The sequence below is a fragment of the Pomacea canaliculata genome, linkage group LG3 (genome assembly GCF_003073045.1).
Source record: "Pomacea canaliculata isolate SZHN2017 linkage group LG3, ASM307304v1, whole genome shotgun sequence".
NCBI classification, from domain to species: domain Eukaryota; kingdom Metazoa; phylum Mollusca; class Gastropoda; order Architaenioglossa; family Ampullariidae; genus Pomacea; species Pomacea canaliculata.
Genome location: NC_037592.1, coordinates 22,208,755 through 22,226,926, shown reverse-complemented (window position 1 = coordinate 22,226,926; position 18,172 = coordinate 22,208,755). Strand labels below are relative to the sequence as shown.

General features: G+C 37.3%; 1 protein-coding gene across 13 annotated transcripts in view; it reads right to left on the bottom strand.

Annotated features, from left to right (window-relative positions):
* Positions 1 to 52: 52 nt before the first annotated feature.
* Positions 53 to 18,172, bottom strand: part of LOC112559112 (probable phosphorylase b kinase regulatory subunit alpha) — a 49,246-nt gene continuing 31,126 nt past the window's right edge. For 8 of the 13 annotated variants that reach the window (XM_025230069.1, XM_025230068.1, XM_025230066.1 and 5 more), the window contains 13 exons: positions 14,951 to 15,167; positions 14,494 to 14,572; positions 14,165 to 14,242; positions 13,976 to 14,052; positions 13,621 to 13,699; positions 12,525 to 12,654; positions 11,531 to 11,629; positions 10,890 to 10,913; positions 8,931 to 9,031; positions 4,335 to 4,505; positions 3,186 to 3,239; positions 2,783 to 2,989; positions 53 to 2,432 (listed from right to left, as the gene is read on the bottom strand). In XM_025230069.1, coding sequence (XP_025085854.1) covers positions 2,259 to 2,432; positions 2,783 to 2,989; positions 3,186 to 3,239; positions 4,335 to 4,505; positions 8,931 to 9,031; positions 10,890 to 10,913; positions 11,531 to 11,629; positions 12,525 to 12,654; positions 13,621 to 13,699; positions 13,976 to 14,052; positions 14,165 to 14,242; positions 14,494 to 14,572; positions 14,951 to 15,167 — 1,490 coding nt within the window. In that variant the 3' untranslated portion in view covers positions 53 to 2,258. Of the gene's footprint in view, positions 2,433 to 2,782; positions 2,990 to 3,185; positions 3,240 to 4,334; positions 4,506 to 6,446; positions 6,512 to 8,930; positions 9,032 to 10,889; positions 10,914 to 11,530; positions 11,630 to 12,524; positions 12,655 to 13,620; positions 13,700 to 13,975; positions 14,053 to 14,164; positions 14,243 to 14,493; positions 14,573 to 14,950; positions 15,168 to 18,172 lie in introns of those variants that run through there. The other 5 variants (XM_025230071.1, XM_025230070.1, XM_025230077.1 and 2 more) reach the window with 5 other exon arrangements.

The window sequence follows — 18,172 nt, the reverse complement described above, 5'->3', positions numbered from 1 at the left end:
CCATTTGTAAGCATTTGCTGAGAAATTATCTTTATGAAAAGAAATGGAAGATAACTGCTTTGTTTTTTTATTGTTGTTGTGTCAAAGAACTTTTTTAATACAAAATGAATGGTAACAGGCTCTGCCATAATTCTAAAGAAAACCAACAGTACACTGCCAATAGTACTCATGAACTATTGCAATACAACAACTTTTCCAAAACATTATAATAAGGAATCAAACGCGAGGCTATTGAGTAGCACTGGATAATACTGGAACTTGACATGTCATGACCTGCATTGCTTATGATGGTTCTGCCCTAAGCATAGATTTACCAGATATTTTTACAAGGTTCTAGGCATTGCTGGTAGCAGATTATGTGAACCAATAAAACTTCAATGTTCAAAATTATGTTAGAAACCCTCTACCTTATCATCTTCAGAAAATCTGTGTACAATGTGGAAAGAGGGACATGATATTGCGTGATAGCAACATCAAGGTATCAGAAGTATCTGACTTTGAACAGTGCAGATTAAACTTAAATCTACAATGAAATGAAGCAACCTGACCCACCCGCATCTAAGCTGTCAGTATGGACACAGACAATACTCTTGGTGGCTGTCTATATCAACGTGGAAATACAAAGCAACCTTCCAAGGTTCCCACACAACTCCATATGTGCATAGGGACACCTGGTAGCATAGTGGTTAAAACACTTGCTTGTCACCACCAGAGTAAACTGAAAGGTCCAAGGTTTGGATCTTGTCTTGGGATGCTCTCAGTATGTGTCACCTGTTTGCAGGCCTGGCAGTTGGGTGTTTCCTTCAGGTATTCTGGTTCCACCCCACTCCACCCTCCCTTCATATTACCTCTAGGTGAAAACATTTTTCTGCCAAGCTAATGAACCAACAGTGCATGTGTGTTTTCCTCTTTGCTAAAAAATGAAACAAAGCAATGCCATCAAATGAGAAGACTGTATTAAAAAATAAATAAAGTTTTGATTCAAACAGAAAAAAAAAACTTATATACACAATTCCAGGGATACCTTCACACTGAACATTTGGCAGAGCAAATATTCTCTTTGGGAAAAAACCCAACATGGTAGCAAACCTTTTTGATACTCTCGCTCTGTTATCATGCATGTGCATACACATTGCTTATGTCTATTCAATTCACACCATCATATTTGTATGCACACTACCTTCTTGTGCCAAGAAAACTTTTTTAAAAAAATTTATACAAAAATGTAAGGATACTGCTTTGGATGTGCAACATTGCAGAAATTGTAATCTGAGCTTTGCACAAACCTGCCTGTTTGAAATTCAAAAAGAAATCACAACAATTTGTGCAAACTGATCACATAAAAATTGTTATGCTTTGCACATATAAATAATCACAAATAAGTATCAAATGCAAATTTACACAGTTTTTTTAATTTTTTTTTTTGGGGGGGGGGCAAAAGTTAAAAATAAAGATGTCAATAACCTTAACATTTCCCTGAACTGGTGTTCATATCACCTCACTTTGCCCTTTTCAAAACACTGGTGAATTGATGGGAGGAATTTAATGATGTTTACTGTGCTCCGGGAGGGAAAACGGGTTAAGAGGAGCAACAGCCATCAGCCCTGAACCACCAGGCTGCAGCAATGTATGAAACCATAACTAGGTCAGGTCACCTCAAAATTCTAATCTTAAATCACAACAGAACCAAACTTTCAGGTCTTGTCACAAGGCAAATGTGAAGGTAAGCAGTACACATTAATAATGAGTGGTGTACAATAGTTCAAAAATGTTTCCATACCAAAAAGGTAGTTTTAAAAATAAAGCATGAGGGATGAATTAAAGTTAGTTTCCCTTGTAGTTCAAAACCCAGTCTTCCCAAGACAAAAAACAACAACAGATCATTAGCCACATCATAATGGGCACCAAAATCATTATGCAACACAACCATCAAGGTAACCAGTCTTATTTTATACCTAGCAGCTGAGTGACCAGAGTGAAGCCATGGGGTATTCGGTTTATATTGCTTGTGTTGGTTTGCGCAAATCACCCAGGTATGTGCTGACACGATAAGATGACAGCATGAAAGAGACAGAACAGTCATCCACAAAATAGAAGCTAACACATTTAGGCCTATAAATTCCTGTCATACCATCAGTGTGAACAGGAAACTTGACCACTGCAACTACCTTTTTAACTGAGATACGCATGAGCTAGGAAATCACAACAATTTTTGTGAGAAAATGTAAACAGGTTCCTTTTAATGTTGGGGTAGGTGTTCAGCTGACAACACACTCAAGTGCACCATTGTTTACAGGCAACTGAAGAATGCTAGCCAAAGCCCGACACATATAGGCCATAGTACCAAAACGACCACTAGGTGCACTGTCATACAGATGTTGGCAAATGTCACCAGCTCCCAAAGTAGATTCCACCACATCTTCTGACATTTGCTGCACATACAAACAAAATATCTACATGTATATCCAAGCATGAACACGTGCACATACACTCCCACAAAATAGTGTACTTAAATGTAGAATGCAGGCTGCTCTTTCAGTGCGAGAGAAAGAGGGTGTGTGTGTTTGTACCTGCCTACACATCTACAAGCACATTTGCATGTCATAGAATACACAACCTATTAAATCCTGACTCAATGCATCAATAGAAGTACGTATAATGTCAGCGGATACATAAGGCATGCAATGTTAAGAATGTTAAGAAAGAAAGCTTAAAAAAAAAAAAAAACCCCAGACCACATTAAACACTTCTAAGTCTTCTCAGGGCCTCATGCACCACTGACCTGATCTGCAATGAAGATTTTATTTGCTTCTTCCACAATTTTGTCTATCTGGATGATGTCATTGAAACGGATGGTGTTGTTGTCATTCTCTACCACCAACACCAGCACCATCATAGCCTCCACCATCAGTTGTCGGTACTCAGGGTGTGGCAGGCAATTCAGCGCCATCTCCACTTGCAGCGCAAACTTAAACTCCCCCTTTGTCATCTATGGTACAGTGTCACAGGACAGAACAAATGAGGTATCATGCAGCATATTGATGATACAGGTAACGAAACTTCTAACAGATCTGACATCACCAATATTAAGATAATCTGATGTAAAGATGTCAAGAAAGATGACAATATCAAATAAGTAAAAAGCTGGACATAGAATCAGAAGTGAAAAAGGCTGGTGCACTCACCTCCTGAGTCAAGCTTGAAGGCAGAAGAGTATCATCGATCCTGATTCCAGGGCACTGAAAATCACAACCTAAACATCAAAATCACACAAGAGGAGAGGCCACATGTTTTCTGACTTACAATGGCTACAGTGTGTCAAACCCTTCAACTCTTTAACTCTTTTTCCCACCTCTCCCAACTTGCATGCTGTCTAGTAGTAATGATGGAATTTTTGTCTGTTTCCTTCGCATGCACTCTCCCTCAATATACCTTTGACTAAAATATATCTCACATACCACCTTCCATCACTTGTATATTCTCTGATGTAAGTATCCCACTCTGCAGGATAGTGAAGAATCTTGGTGTGATTGTTGACACATCACTCTCACCAGATCTTGTCTTTAAATTTTAAGTCAATTTTTCAAAAGCTTTGGAGAATTCACCCTATAAAACCTTTATCATCACTTTCATCCAGCAAGAATCTCATGTCTTCATTAGTGCTGTCCTGGCTGGACTATTTTAACTCCTTGTTTGTTAAGCTTCCCAAAAGTCTGATCCACAAGTTTCACAGAACCTCAAACCATGTTGGCTGCATTGTTTTATGTAAGCACAAATCCCATCATGTAACACCACTCCTCCCTGAGCTGCACTGGTTGCCTGTCCGCCTGCACTGACAATATGGCTTCACTCTGCTACTATCTCCATGGTCTTGCTCCATGACATCTGAGTTATTAAAAGCTTTATTAGTCCACTTGCTTTCTCTAATCATCTAATGCAAACCTCCTGCATGTACCATGTATCAGATGGGATAAATTCAGCCACCATTCGTTTTTTTCTCTAGCCCCAGTGTTTGGAATGCTGTACCATCACTTTGCCCATGTATCATCTTTGATGTTTTCGACTCACCTCTTCTGGGAATACTTAAGTTGGTGGCTTTCTTTTTTCTCCTTTCATGCTTCCATTCCTGTCTACATTGTTTTTTTGTGTAGGCCCCTTTTTTTGTGTGTGTTTATGTTTATAATTATGTCAGACTGCACTGTTTGTTGCTGGCAGGGAAATGTGCTCTAGATGTGCTTTATTATTATATCAGATGAAAAACAGATTGTTTTTCTGTCGAAAAGCTAAGAACAACATGCTAGCCAATAAAACTGCATTTTTCTATTGAACTTCACCCTGCGAAGAACCTCCCAGATGCGAGGGTAGAAGCCCACTGGCACTCTGTTCAGGGCTCCATCCAGGCGGCGACGACGAAGCCACTGACCCTGGCGGTCATGGCTGCTCTCATCTGACTCCTCTGTTGAGGAGGCAACGCTGATGAGTGGAAGGTCTTTCTGGCTTACCACCTGCAATCAACAACAGTGAAAACATACAAGGTCTGGCAGGTATTCATGCTTGTGGACCATGCAGGGCACAGTATCATCATCAGAAGCTGATTAACTATTTTGGTGAACCCAGTTGTCTACCTGCAAATGCTGGGCAGTGCTGATAGATACTGTTTTTTTTCTGAACTGAAATCCGCACAGAAATTCATTTAAACTTCATTCACCTTTTATTTATAAAGATGCAATAAAACCAAATATTGGGAAAATGTGGCATGTTTTCAAGTAACAATGTATACGGATTACAAAAAAGCAGTTGAACAGAACCCAAAAATGATGCAGACTACAGAGTATACAAATAAGATTACACCAGAGGAAAACTTGTTCCCAAAGGATTTGCATTTCAACTTAATTCTCTTCTCAGCATAGAAATATCAGTCCCTGGTTAACATTGCTGGTAATTCTGCAGCTCCTCTACATACTGTTGGCAAGACTAATTTTTCAACTTTTTTGGTCACATGCCCTCTGACAGTGGATACTCCCAGATATCCAAGTGCCTACATCCACCCATAAAATGATGCAAAATCCAATAAATGCATGTGCACATTCACACACACAGCTATGCACATACAGGCATGCACACATGCACATATAGCACATATACACAAGCATGTTCTCCCATGTATTAATACACCCATTTTGTACTGATAACTTCTTGATAAAATACATTCTTTGAATATTTGTCTCATACCCACTCCCTGCCCCCCACCACAAAGCAATCTCTTTGGTTACAGGACTTGTGATTTGTACTAGGTTAGTTATACCTTCTAGGTAGGACATGCACCACCTTCATAACTGCAAGTGAATCACTTCAAGATAATTCATTCAAAGGAAGGTCAAACACAAGGACCTTGTCAGGGGAAACAATACCAGATGCTGACTAGTACAAGTATCATGCTCATTTTGGTTGACAATACTCTCATGCAGACTAGTTCCCTCCGTTTTTAACCCTTATAACAGCACTGTAATGCCACACAGCTTAGCTTGGCACAAACAGAGGAAAAAAGGGCTTACAATAAAAACTCTTAATCAAGATGTATTTTTGAAAAGTTCAACCTGCAGATGGGCATCTCATATTGTAGTAAGCTGATCTGAAATTAGTCACTAAAATCTACAAAATGTTATTTGATTTAGATACTCTAACTGGGTATCTCTCTCTTTTATGCACCAACAATCTTTACAGAAAAGAAACCTAAGAAAAGTCTTGATAAGCAATTATTTTCTTCTTTTCGCAACATGACTGATGTACTTGCCCAAGTCCGTTCAGATTTCTCATGATGACATGCCCAGTTCCATTCATATCTGACACTTCTTGTGAAACCAGAAGGTAAGGACGACAAGAGAAACAAACCGTTTAAATAATCTCAATTGTTTTCTGGAAGTATCATGGCCACATTGAGCTGTTGCATCAGTTGACAAAACAGTAGTCTAGAGACCATGCACTTTAGGCTTTCTGTGGCCGTTTCCTAATTTGCATGTGACTGACAGAAAAACCATTTGTATCAGGTGTTTCAGTACAAAAATCTCTCTTTACTAGGCAAAAAGTTTAGGTTATGATTGGAATGTATGAAGTGAAAAAGCAACAACCAAAAACAAAGCACATAAGCTCACACTGGAAATGCTGCTCAAAGTTCAAAGCCAGGAAAAAACAGGCAGCAGATTTTAGACTTGATTAAGTCTCCACCTTAACCAGCTCTTCTAATAGCAAAATTATATTGAGGACTACAAATACAATAAGTACGAAAAAGCAAATGAAACAAAACAGCAGAAAAATCATAGTAAAGTTAAAGCTTTCCCATGACATCACTTCACATAAGATCAAGGTCAAACTTCTCAAATAAGTCAAAAGTACTATAAGTGTTAAGAGCTGCACTGGGGCAAATGAAACATCAGCACAAAACTCACCCTGGACTTCTTTGTATCCACTTCCACAATTTGCTCGCCGATATTAGCAGCCTCTGCAAGTTTTGCTAGGTTTCACAAACAAAAAAGGGAAGCAGTTCAAAGGTCCAGTGGTACACAAAAAGAAGTCCCCAATGAGCATGGAGGATGGGAAAGGAGGTGGCGGCGCTCAAAACAAAGACAGGACTGTGCAACTAGAAGCAAAAGAGGCAGCTAAGCTAGCAATGGTCATCATCTAGCATAAGAGTGAAGCAGCCAACACATCAACCCACAAAAGCACTGCACAGCCAACAACATTTATCAGAACTTTTCAGTTCACCAAGAAAGAGTGTGATGAGAACATGAGAATGGAAAGAATGATGTTGTGAGGAGCATGCCACACAGGGTTAATTACAGGGTGGTCAAACAGGTCGGGAAGACTGGCATCAAAGGATTAGAACAGGCAGTTTACTAGACAAGCCCTTAGGCTTTGACCAATATGACTGTTTGCAGACCAACAGTTTTTTTTCTTTATTGATCAAAGCATCACTTTTCTCTGTTAAAGGTAGGACCCACAAAGAATATATACAAGCCACCTGATACCATTTCACGAACTACTTAAAAAAAAAATTAAAATACACTTTCATGCAATTGTAAATAGCTGGTTAAAATATGAATACTATTATATGGTGACCACACAAACATATATTTATACGCACCCATATAATCTGCAAAGGAAATGATAGATGTAGATAAAAGGGATTTTTAAAACCTGTCATGTCAGACTCTGAGAAAGTGTCTTGACTGCTGACCTTAACATCTCAAAGATCTATTTTTAGGCCATTCCCTTCTCACACAGCTTTTAAAACTCCTATGCCTGCCACTGAGGTGGGGAACCATGGTCTTGCACTTCACAGTTGGGAGCAAAAAAAGAATTAAAAAAAATTGGGGGGAGGGTGGCTAAAGGAAATAGTTTTATCTCTTGACAGTCTGCAGGATAAATAATGTAAGTACCTTGTCCATTCCTTCCCACCATCAAAGTCTAACTCGCTGCTTCACAAAAAATATAAATACACTGATAAGTATCGCCAGTTCTTCAATGAACATTTCTTGTGCCTGTGTCTGAAGAAGTAATGCTGTCAGCATCTTGGACACATCATTCCCATGTTGCCACCTTCACTGGGCTGATCACTATCTTGCTGAAATCTTTCACCAGGATGCACATGATTTGGCAAAAGTCAAAAACAAGAACTTACTACTGAAAAATCTCTCAACTATTTAAAAAAGTCTTCCACAACCAACTGCTTTTTTTTGTGTTTTTTTTTTTAATGGGGGAAGGGGCAAGTTGGTTTTTGGCATTGTACACCTTGCCAGGAACTATCACTGTGAGAGACAGTACATCATACTGAAAAGGTGAAAAACAAGAACCCCAGGTGACACAATAACATCACTAATAATATAAACTAACAAAAGGGAAAAGGACAACACAAAAGAGTATAGAACATTTACCCATCATATGGGCAGATGCACAAAATGACTTTAACTCATCCTTGTGTGTGGAAACATAGAAATAACATAGGCACATTCAAACACAGGTTACTCTAAATATTTGAATACTTTCTTATCCTCTTTTGACAAGAGCTCAACCAGTCAGCTGCAAGGACTGATGAGCAGATGATGGATTCTTAAAGCTTGTTTGTTGTCACATAATTTTTCCTCCCTCAACCTAGTTTATAAGCATGCTCTAACCAGGATAGAGCGCCTACTATTTCTAGTTAATAAACAACGCTGACCACTGACATTTCTGAAATGAAAGATTTCAGACCTGAAATGATTGCCAGACTAAGACACAATGTTAAATGTCCAGACCCCCTAAAAATTACCAGACCCACCACACCTTCAACAGAGAATGGAACTGATCTGCAATATCTTTCACATCTACAAGAAATTTAAAGTTAACAAAAGTTAAAGTTTAGAATAGTTCTCGCAACTTTAAAAGCATGTTTAAAGAAGACATCAAACAAGAACAGTCCAACTTAATGATACCAAGTTGAACATTTTTTTTTTCATGTGACCAAAGTTTAGTTGTCCCTTTTTGGTTTTTAACAATACAAATGCAATGTTTTACACTGATCTGATGTGTGGCTGCGTGATCATGATTATAAAAAAACAACCAATAAACCATATACTTGCAAGCAGTATATCTGAGCACATATCTGCATGACTGCATGTGACAGCAAGAAATATTTGGGCTGTGACATGAGATTGAAAAGCAGACCAATAAGTCAAATGTCACACAAAGAATGGGGCAAATTCTACAAGCACAATATAAAGATATGATACAACAAAAACAGGGTTCTTGGCCACAAATGCCTTTGTGTTAGTTGTCCTTAGTGCTGCCTGGCTGTCAGAGCCATTTGTTTATCCTGAGAGGAACAAAAACTGATATGAACTGCTGTGACCTGCTAAAAGAAAACTCTCCTTTCACAGATACTTTGTGTTTCTGACCTTATCCCTCCTACTGACTCTTGCAAATTCAGAGGCCTCCTCTTTTGAATGCTTTGATCTGACAGCCAGCCGTAACTCATCGTCAACTTCAGCTGAAGGGTCTGAAAGTGTCAGGAAATGTGAAAAACAAAGCAAAAATTAAGGATTATTAAAAAAGCTGAGTAAAAGTCATATGAGTATACTACACTTTATACAATATTCCCTGAAAAATAAAACTATGTCTACTCGGGCAAAAAATAATTATTTTTATTTTTATGTATTTTCTTTCAAATTGTTCCCCTCTCTGAAACCAATACAGGTTGCATCTCAAAAACAGGCAAAGAAATCCATCTACCACCCCGCTCTCCTCCAACAGTGAGCTCTTACCAAATGAATTTGAAATAGCTTAATCCTATCATATACCATCTTTGAAAATAATTTACTGGAGGTTCATTTTTAAACTGCAGAATGGTTATAAAAAACAACAATATAATTTTGATAAATTTTTCACAAAGAGAAAGTTACAGTATAAATAAACATACTCATATTCTAGGTCTGTGTTACCTTTTCTATATGGAAGAAGACAACTCAACATGTTTTTATCACTTGCTCTTCCATGATGTGATCTCTCTCAAATTAACAAATTTAAAGCAAGAATGGAGATAAAAGAAGAGAACAAAGAGAGAGAGAGAAAAAAAAACCCAAATAACTCTTAACCTTGCATCAAAAAGTTATTTCCGTTTTAATTTAAAAAGTTAGTTAAATTAAATATGCAGTATGAATTGAAGAATTGGACAACAACTGAAAAGATGTGTTACACTGAAAGGGGAAAAATACCCTTTAAAATTAAAATGTTTTAAAATACAAATGAAAATATACTGAAGCATTCAAAGAAAATAATACAGAACAATTAAAAAATAATTTTCTCCACAACTGAAAGCAAATATGTGACTGCTTGCTGTCTCCTATTTTGTCATTATTTGCTTTGCTTATTCTTAAAATTTAGGAGACAGCCTCTAAAGGACAAGAAAAAATGAAAAAAAACACATAAATATTTTTATAAGGAAAACTGCAGATATGCAAGAGTGGATTGCTATTTCCAGTCAAGTAGTCCAAGACCAAACATTCTCAAAAAGATACTGGCATATCTCTTATTTTTAATCATTTGTACATGTATAATTGATGCTCTACCCAATGTCAAGCCATGAAAAACACATTAACATCTACAATTCGATTAACATCAGGCAGATTTGCTACCACCACACATGGCCTACTTATTATTCATTAAAACACTTGGGGTTTCTGAATGAGGCTTAAAAGTGAGTCCATGTCAGATGTCTATGTAGATCGGTGAGTAAAAAGTAAGCAGAAGAGAAATGTTCTCAAACTTACTGCATGTCGATTCTACAAATACTACAAATCTATTATGTAAGCATACATTTTTTCCCAAGACACAACATCAAAGAAAACAAATCAAAAGAATAAACTAAACATTCTGATCACAAATGGAGCGGTACAATCATCAAAGGCTACACTTGCTTGACACTGATTATCTAGCACTTTTAATAAAGCAGAAAAAATGTTATTGAATACACTGAGGCAGGCATGCGACTATGTTTACACAATAACAGTCAGTCAATTGCCAGTGTCCACAAAGTTAAAATCAAATTGTACAAAACTTGGATACAACACTTTTTTTTTAATTCTGCTTTTACTGTTGGGATTTGAGGTAACAGAATCCCCTCATGCTGTTTGATCTGGCTTTAATTCTGCAGACTATAAAGTATGGTTTAAAATGCCTTCTTGGCAAAACTTGACCATGTTTCTGTTAAATAAATCCTGTTAATCAAATGCTTAAAAATATGTTCATCACAGTTTTATTAAATATAAATGTACTTATAATAATGCTCCATTACTGATTTCTGCAAATGCCATTAAACAAATTTAACAAAACTTGAGTCTATTGAAATGTATTGTTACCTTTTACCAGAGGTAACAGACAGTCTTCAGGTGAACAGATATGGAAATAAAGGACATGGGCAATTAATACTATGTTATATCGACAGCACACATAAGCCTTCATGCAGCACAATAACCAGCTACATATTTCACGGTGCAAGAATCTGATTCAAAGAGAGGTGTGAAGGGTTGTGGGACCACACATATCTTGAGCAATTATACAAATTGACATTGCATGTAAGGCAAAATTATCACTATGTTGACATGACTGTTATTAAAAAAATACACATTTTCCTGATGCATGCTTTATCCTAAAAAAGCCATGAGCACTCATGAATCATTGAATCATTCAATATTTTTGGTTCATCTTCTTCCAGTTTAATAATCTTATAAATGTAAACTTTTTTTCTGGAATGCTATTGGCTCTGTGTACTTAACACCAGTTTTGATGCTCTGGCCAAGTGTTCCCACCCCTTCCTACAAAGACCAGCAACACCTAAGTCACATAACTCTTTACACATGGCTTTTTTACACCACCGAAGTCACATAGCTCTTTGCACACGGCTTTGTACACATTTTTAATCCCTAATCTGCAGCATAGGTTACGATATCTTTCTGATGGTAGGGGAAGAAAGCGAAGCTAAGATACAAGTTACACTTACAGGTGTTGATGACAAACTCCTTTCCGCTGAGGATGTGATGCAGCAACGTTTTCATCTCAAAAGGACTCAGATTTAATAGATGGTCTGAAGCCTCATCACCTGCCATGATAATAGATCTAACAGATGGTCTGAGGCCTAATCACCAGTCATGATATCAGTTGCTGAAGCATGAGCAACAGCAAAATTATGCTGTACTTTGATGGATCTCTTGATAATCATAACTGAACATTGAAAACAGACATGTCTTAGAATGCCATTGCCTCATTTCTCTGAACACCCTTAGTCCCAATCTCCCCCATCCATTAACTTTAATTTCCTGGCAGTTTCCCTTCAGAGGTACAATAAACTTGCTTCTTTTCAACCAAACTTAATAATTAATTTATATAATTAATTATAATATATTATACTTACTAACAGTTACTTTTTTTATTGTGAGGCAAGTAAGTATCTTGGTAGTGAGGTGAACTTTAAAGTATAAAGTCACCAGTTGAAGTTTATAATCTGAACCTATAAAACTCCAAATGTCTTCAGCCGTTATTTGATTTATCAGAGATGACTGGTTGGTTGTATTTTACGCCATGCTAGCAACTAAGGCTATATCACAGTGAGAGAAAGTAATTATACATAGAAATGTTTAGGAACAAAAGATCCCAGGTTATATAATAACATCCTAAACAATAAAGGCCAACATAAGAAGCAAGAATAATATAAAATAGCAGGTAATCGGTAAAAGAGGGGTGTTATGACTTAAAAAAGCCACCTGTAAACCAGAATCTTACACCATAATCTGACAAAACATAAAACCTTAAATCTGATGGTAAAGCTGCCCTATTCTCTTTACAAATGAAAAAATAGCTGCTGATGAGATGGCATCAAGCTGGAGTGGTGCACTATCACTGCTTTAACATTTGTATCATCTTCAAACAGTCCCACTATCTGTTGCACAATTTAAGATACATGTTATCTTAAGCAATGCTACTGTCTGATCACTTACCTGTACATTTCAGAGTGCGTGCCATTTCTGAAGCCATGACCTGAATGATTAGGCCTACCCTGAGTCGCAGCATCTCATGGAACAGTTTGGGTTCTGTTCGGATGAACATGGCCAAGTAGATCAGAAGTTCCTGCAATGAGAGCTTGAAATGAAGCAGTAAAAGAGAGGCAAGGTATGATGTAGTCAAGCTTATTTTATTTACAAGTAAGGAAAATGCAAGCATGAGTTGATGAAGCTGTATTCATATGTGTAAAGGCATGGCTTGTTCTACACTGCAAGCTTCATGCATAAACGTAAACAAAGAGTGATGCCTATTGTCTGAGAAAAAACCCAATAATAAATGAAACGTGTTAATCAATGTAAATTAGTTTTTCCTATCTAGTGGTCACCCTTGCTTGGGAGCCTCCAGTTCCAATCTCAAACCAATCACGACAAAGGAACAAGAAATCACTTCTCTCGGAAAATTACTCTTGATACCTGCTCACACATATTTTGATGGGTTACTTATCAGGTTAATCCAGTTACTCGTCTGTGACGGAGAATCATCTGCGTAGGTTTAATTATATTCTTTTGCAGATTTATGCAAGACATTCTACATCATCCATAATCCTCGACCTGTCTTGTTATTAGAACACATGCTCTAAATAAACTGCTTTTTATACATTTTTGAGAAAGCAGATTGCTTAGGAAAAGTGTTGTCTCTAATATCTCACTCCCCAAGGGCCGAAATGTTATAAGGCTACCTTTATCTGTACCAATATATTTTTAAATTGGACCTGGATTTTTCTTTAGACCATGTCCTTATAATTTACCTTCTGAAAACTCTAAAAATTCCTAAGACCAGTTTTTGTTTACATAAACAAAGATCAAGCACTCCAGTAGTTTCACTAGTATTTGAAAAATCTTTGCCTTGTTTTAATATCATAATTTAGTCCTTTGAACATACCACATGTTGTTATGCTTGATCAAATTGAGCAGAAAGTGAATAAACATGAGGCATGTGATGAAAAGCAAAAATTCTCGATCTGCATGCTAATTCTACCACTGATGCCACTATTTTCCAGTTGTTTTTCTCAAACTAACATTACAACATTACCTGAGTCAGAGATACAGAGCTCTTGTCTTCACCACAAGCTTCGTTGATTATGCTGAAAAGTTCGTCAGGCGGGAGAGGGCTGTTAAAGACAAAAAATCAAATTATAATTACTGCTATTCTCAGTAATCATAAAAATAATTGTGCAGCTGAAAAGATGAAGCAAAGCAGACTATTTTTTTGGTTCTGGTACCACGGATGCAAAACATTCAGAAAAGGTAGAGAAGATAATAGCAGATACAAATCCCACTCACACCTCAAAAACAGTCTTTCAGCATTGTTTGCACCACAATAAACCACAGTCTATCCACCTCAAAACACAGCATGCTCCTCTACATCTCTCTTGTACACTACTCACCATGTGATGATGCGTTCCCCATCATTTGGCATGCCCACTGACAACTGTTTTTGCCGCACCAGTAAGTCTGTAGCAGCCTGCACAATCATTAATAAAATGCATGTGTACCTGTAAGTATTTCATCATACATGACAAGAGACACACATTTTGGAAAGGTAGAAAATGTTAAAAGTGCTCATTATTACTCACGATGGCAAGTTCTTCGACCCGTTTCTCCAACATGCCTGCTGTATGTCTTACCAGCCACCACTGTTTCCAGTGGCTTGCCTGCAAGAAGAAAATCAAAAGTACCAATATCTAAGTAACAATATCGTTTCTCCACACAAGGTTCACCTTAGTCTGTACCATGAATATCATTCATTATTTTCCAATGTCACTTTGTTATATTTTTAGAATTGCATATGAACCATAAATAAAATTTGTTAGCAAAGGTAGCCCATATATATTAGTACATGACAGTGCACTATCTTCTAAGCTCACAGCCACACAGCTGCATCAGTCATGAGGGCAATTCTCACCTTTTCATACAGTTCAGTCAGCAGGTCTTTGACAGTGCACTTTTTCTTCAGATCCATGTGTGTATCCCAGTCGAGACCCCTGAACACAAGAAGATCCTTCTCCTAAGAGTTTTCTCTTTAGCAATTCTTTAATGAAATTTTAAGGAAGCGTATATTATTCATTTTTTTGGCATATAAGTCTTCATGGTTGTATATGTATTATGTCTCATATTGCACATGAAGTAGAACACAGACAGGTGAAGATAAAAAAAGCAATTATCTGATTCTGTAAACAAAGACAAAAAATAACTGTAAAGGACATAGCTGTCTGGGAAATAGAATGTTTGGAACTGCTACACTGAGAGGGCATGATTCCATTGTGAGACAAAATCAGTGAAACAAACTAAACACCTCAAGAGATACCTCTTGAAGAAAATGCTACTTGAATAAAAAGCAAATGCATTCAAAACAAAATTACTTAGCAGTGTAGAGATAGTGGATGATGTCAGCCTGTTCCTGCAGAGTCTCGGACTTCTGCAGCTGGTCTGTGAGGTCACTCAGATCCACATCTGAGATATCCCCTTTTAACTGTCTGTGCCGTGGACCAGGTGAGGAGGTGGGTGAGCCACTTGGTGTGTGTGGCAGGTCATAGTGCCCACTGCTGGCATCTTTTAGATGTAAGAACTGCTGGGTGTCTGTTGCAGAAAGAGTGCCGATATAAAGGGAGACAAAAGGTAAGAGAAACTCTTATCAAAAACATTTGTTTTTAAAGTAGTCACAGATAGAAGTTTTATCCTTATCTCAACTTTTCCTTGCTTAATTTAACAGTTAAAAGAAGAGAAAACATTTTGGACTAAAAACACCTATCTGCACAATCCTTAACCAATGACTGGAAGTCTTCTCCCATCATCAAGCAATGGTTAAATATTATGGCTAAAAGATCAAATTATTATGGATCTGAAAACCAAAACTGTCACTTCTGTACAACAGATACAAGTGCAGTTAAAAAAGTCATTTATGCATGACACAGGATCTATGACAGCTCTGAAAAGACTACCATCTATCATCATCATCAAAATGGCAACAGTATTAATGCATAAGTCATTATTTGTTTTGTAACAAATGTGTCAATATTGCTGAGCAGGTCATTATTGTCCAAACTTTTTCAGATAACACACTTAGCCAGTGACTGCCTAACAAGATGCATTATGTATGCAAATAATACACAATGGGTCTTGTTGCCGGCACTACTTTACTTGCTAGTCTGAATAAGATTGTTGATGAAAAACGACGAAAAAGACTACATATGCCAGCCACCTAAAGTCTTTGCTAAGGCTTTACAGTTATTGTCAGAGCTTAAAATAATCTGCATTCAGTGAATGTATTTTCAAGTTCTGTATTAAATCTATTTTGGTTTTTCAACTACAAATTTTTAAGGTTACATTAGATACGTTTTTGTTTCAAACAGCTTTTGCAATAAAATAACAAAGAAAGTAGTAAAAGTATTACAGATGTGTTCTGTCCATGCTGGAATTTCTGCATGGTACCATTTGGTTAAAAAAAGCATTGACAAGCTAACCTCACCTATGATGTGAACATCATGACAAACATGTATCCTGTTGTGAAAATTTTTAAATTTTGTTTCCATATTATGACTGGGTGAAATATGGAAACATTTTGTGTCAAAGAGCTTTATATTGATATCAGGACTGTTTATGCTCCCAGTCTGGAAGTTTAAGTCCAGCATGTTTTGTCTGTTGAGACAGTATGTCAGTAGTGTGTAATCTGCTGGATCAACATGCTAGTGACCTGCTCAGAGTCAATACTTCCTGAACACTAACAGGAAAAAAAAAACATTCCAAAAAAATTACCAATTGTAACACTGACAAAAGGTGCAGGCACAAAGCCATGAAAAATTAAACAAATACCACAGTTAAGTTCATTTACTGAAAAGTAGACTAGCCATGAACTAGCACAACACATGGATTAAGTAAGCCCCAGTGCAATTTAAAGAGATAAAGGAATATGCAATTGTCAACAAAGATGAATTTAAAGTCTTCAGTTGGTACACACAGGCAAAGCTGAATTAACGTGGCATTGTTTCATTCATGCTGATTATCTTAGGGTTATCATTTAACTTGTACATATAATTACACTAGGGTTTACTGCTGATTATCTTAGGGTTATCACTTAACATGTACACCAAATTACACTAGGGTTTACTGCCAACTTTTCTTTTTTAAAGAGTGAAAATCATATCAAATGAATAAAACCAAACATGCATCATTTCTAAACTATCTGCATGGGTGCTAAAGAAGTTTAAGGTACATTTTGTAGACATATTCAATAGAATAGTTAAAGTAGCTCATCCAGAGTGATAAGAGTGATGTCTGATTTATCACAAACTAAAAGGCACTAGAATGAGGGAAGATGGAATCCATCTTCTGCTTATCCTGCCCTTGCTACGGTGAACCACTTACAGGCTCTAAGTGAAGTAGGTCATAGGACCTTTACTTTTAGCCTGAAGAAGTTTTAGTATTTCAATTTCCTTGCAATGAAAACCAGTCCTGTGCTAATGAATGGAAGACAAAAATAGTGTTCAATGTGATGCAAACAGAAAAAAAAGTACGATGTAGATATTCTATATAAGGCTGGCATATCAGGTTACTATTACTGTGATAACTTTTGTATTTTAACAAGCAATTTATCTGCAGGATACAACTCTGACAGAGAAAAATAAGAACATCTAATAAATATGTGATATCAGTTTCATGCTGTGGCAACTTCATAGCAACAGGTGGGAAAATAAAGAAATCTTTCTCTTGTCGAGTACTATTGACATACACGGTTGATTTCATGCTGTAGTGATTTCATAGCAATAGGTGGCATAGATAACACTGCAGAAAAATGAGCCGACAGTATTTGTAACAATGATGAGTAAATTTACTTTTTTTTTTTGTAAGTATTCATGATAATGATGAGTAAGAGGAAGGAGAGGTACCAGAAACCTAAATTTTCTGCAGATTTTAAAAAAAGCTCTGATAGTGGCCATGATACATAACTGGAAGTCAGCCACTCATTGCTTGATACATTCATTTCAAGCCTACTAGCCCATGGTACCTACATCTCTGCTCAGCTGTCACTATGAGCCCTCTAGAAAAACTTTTTCTCATCCCTTAACTGGCACCAGATGTAGCAGTTGCTGGGGAGACACATGATGCAGCAGTGGTGAATCCATTAGCAGGGCCAGTGTTGCACCCATGTGAGAACATCCCTTGGTGGATAGCTGGTACACTCCGCCAGGTTTGTGACCCATCTTTGTTTTATTTGCAACAGCGTCGACTTCCTCTGTCTTCAGCAATGTGTCATGTTGGACGACATGATCAAAAACTATGTGAGTTTCTGCTGCTTGACGGCAGTGAGCAGAGGTTTCTGGGGACTCACGAAGAAGGTGACTCACTCCAGATGGAATAGTTCATCTTGTGCTCCCTATAGGAGATTTGAAAGTCTTCTGAAGCATTTTGTTTTGAACACCTGGATCACTCTGCAAGGTGCACGTCTTGTAGCTGTACAGCATGATAGGGACAACAAGCGATTTGTAAAGCCTGAACTTGGTGCAGAACCTGATACTTCTGCTATCCCAAATCTTGAACCTGTCCCTTGCCGCTGTTGCTGTTATGATCCTGAGATGAATGATGCA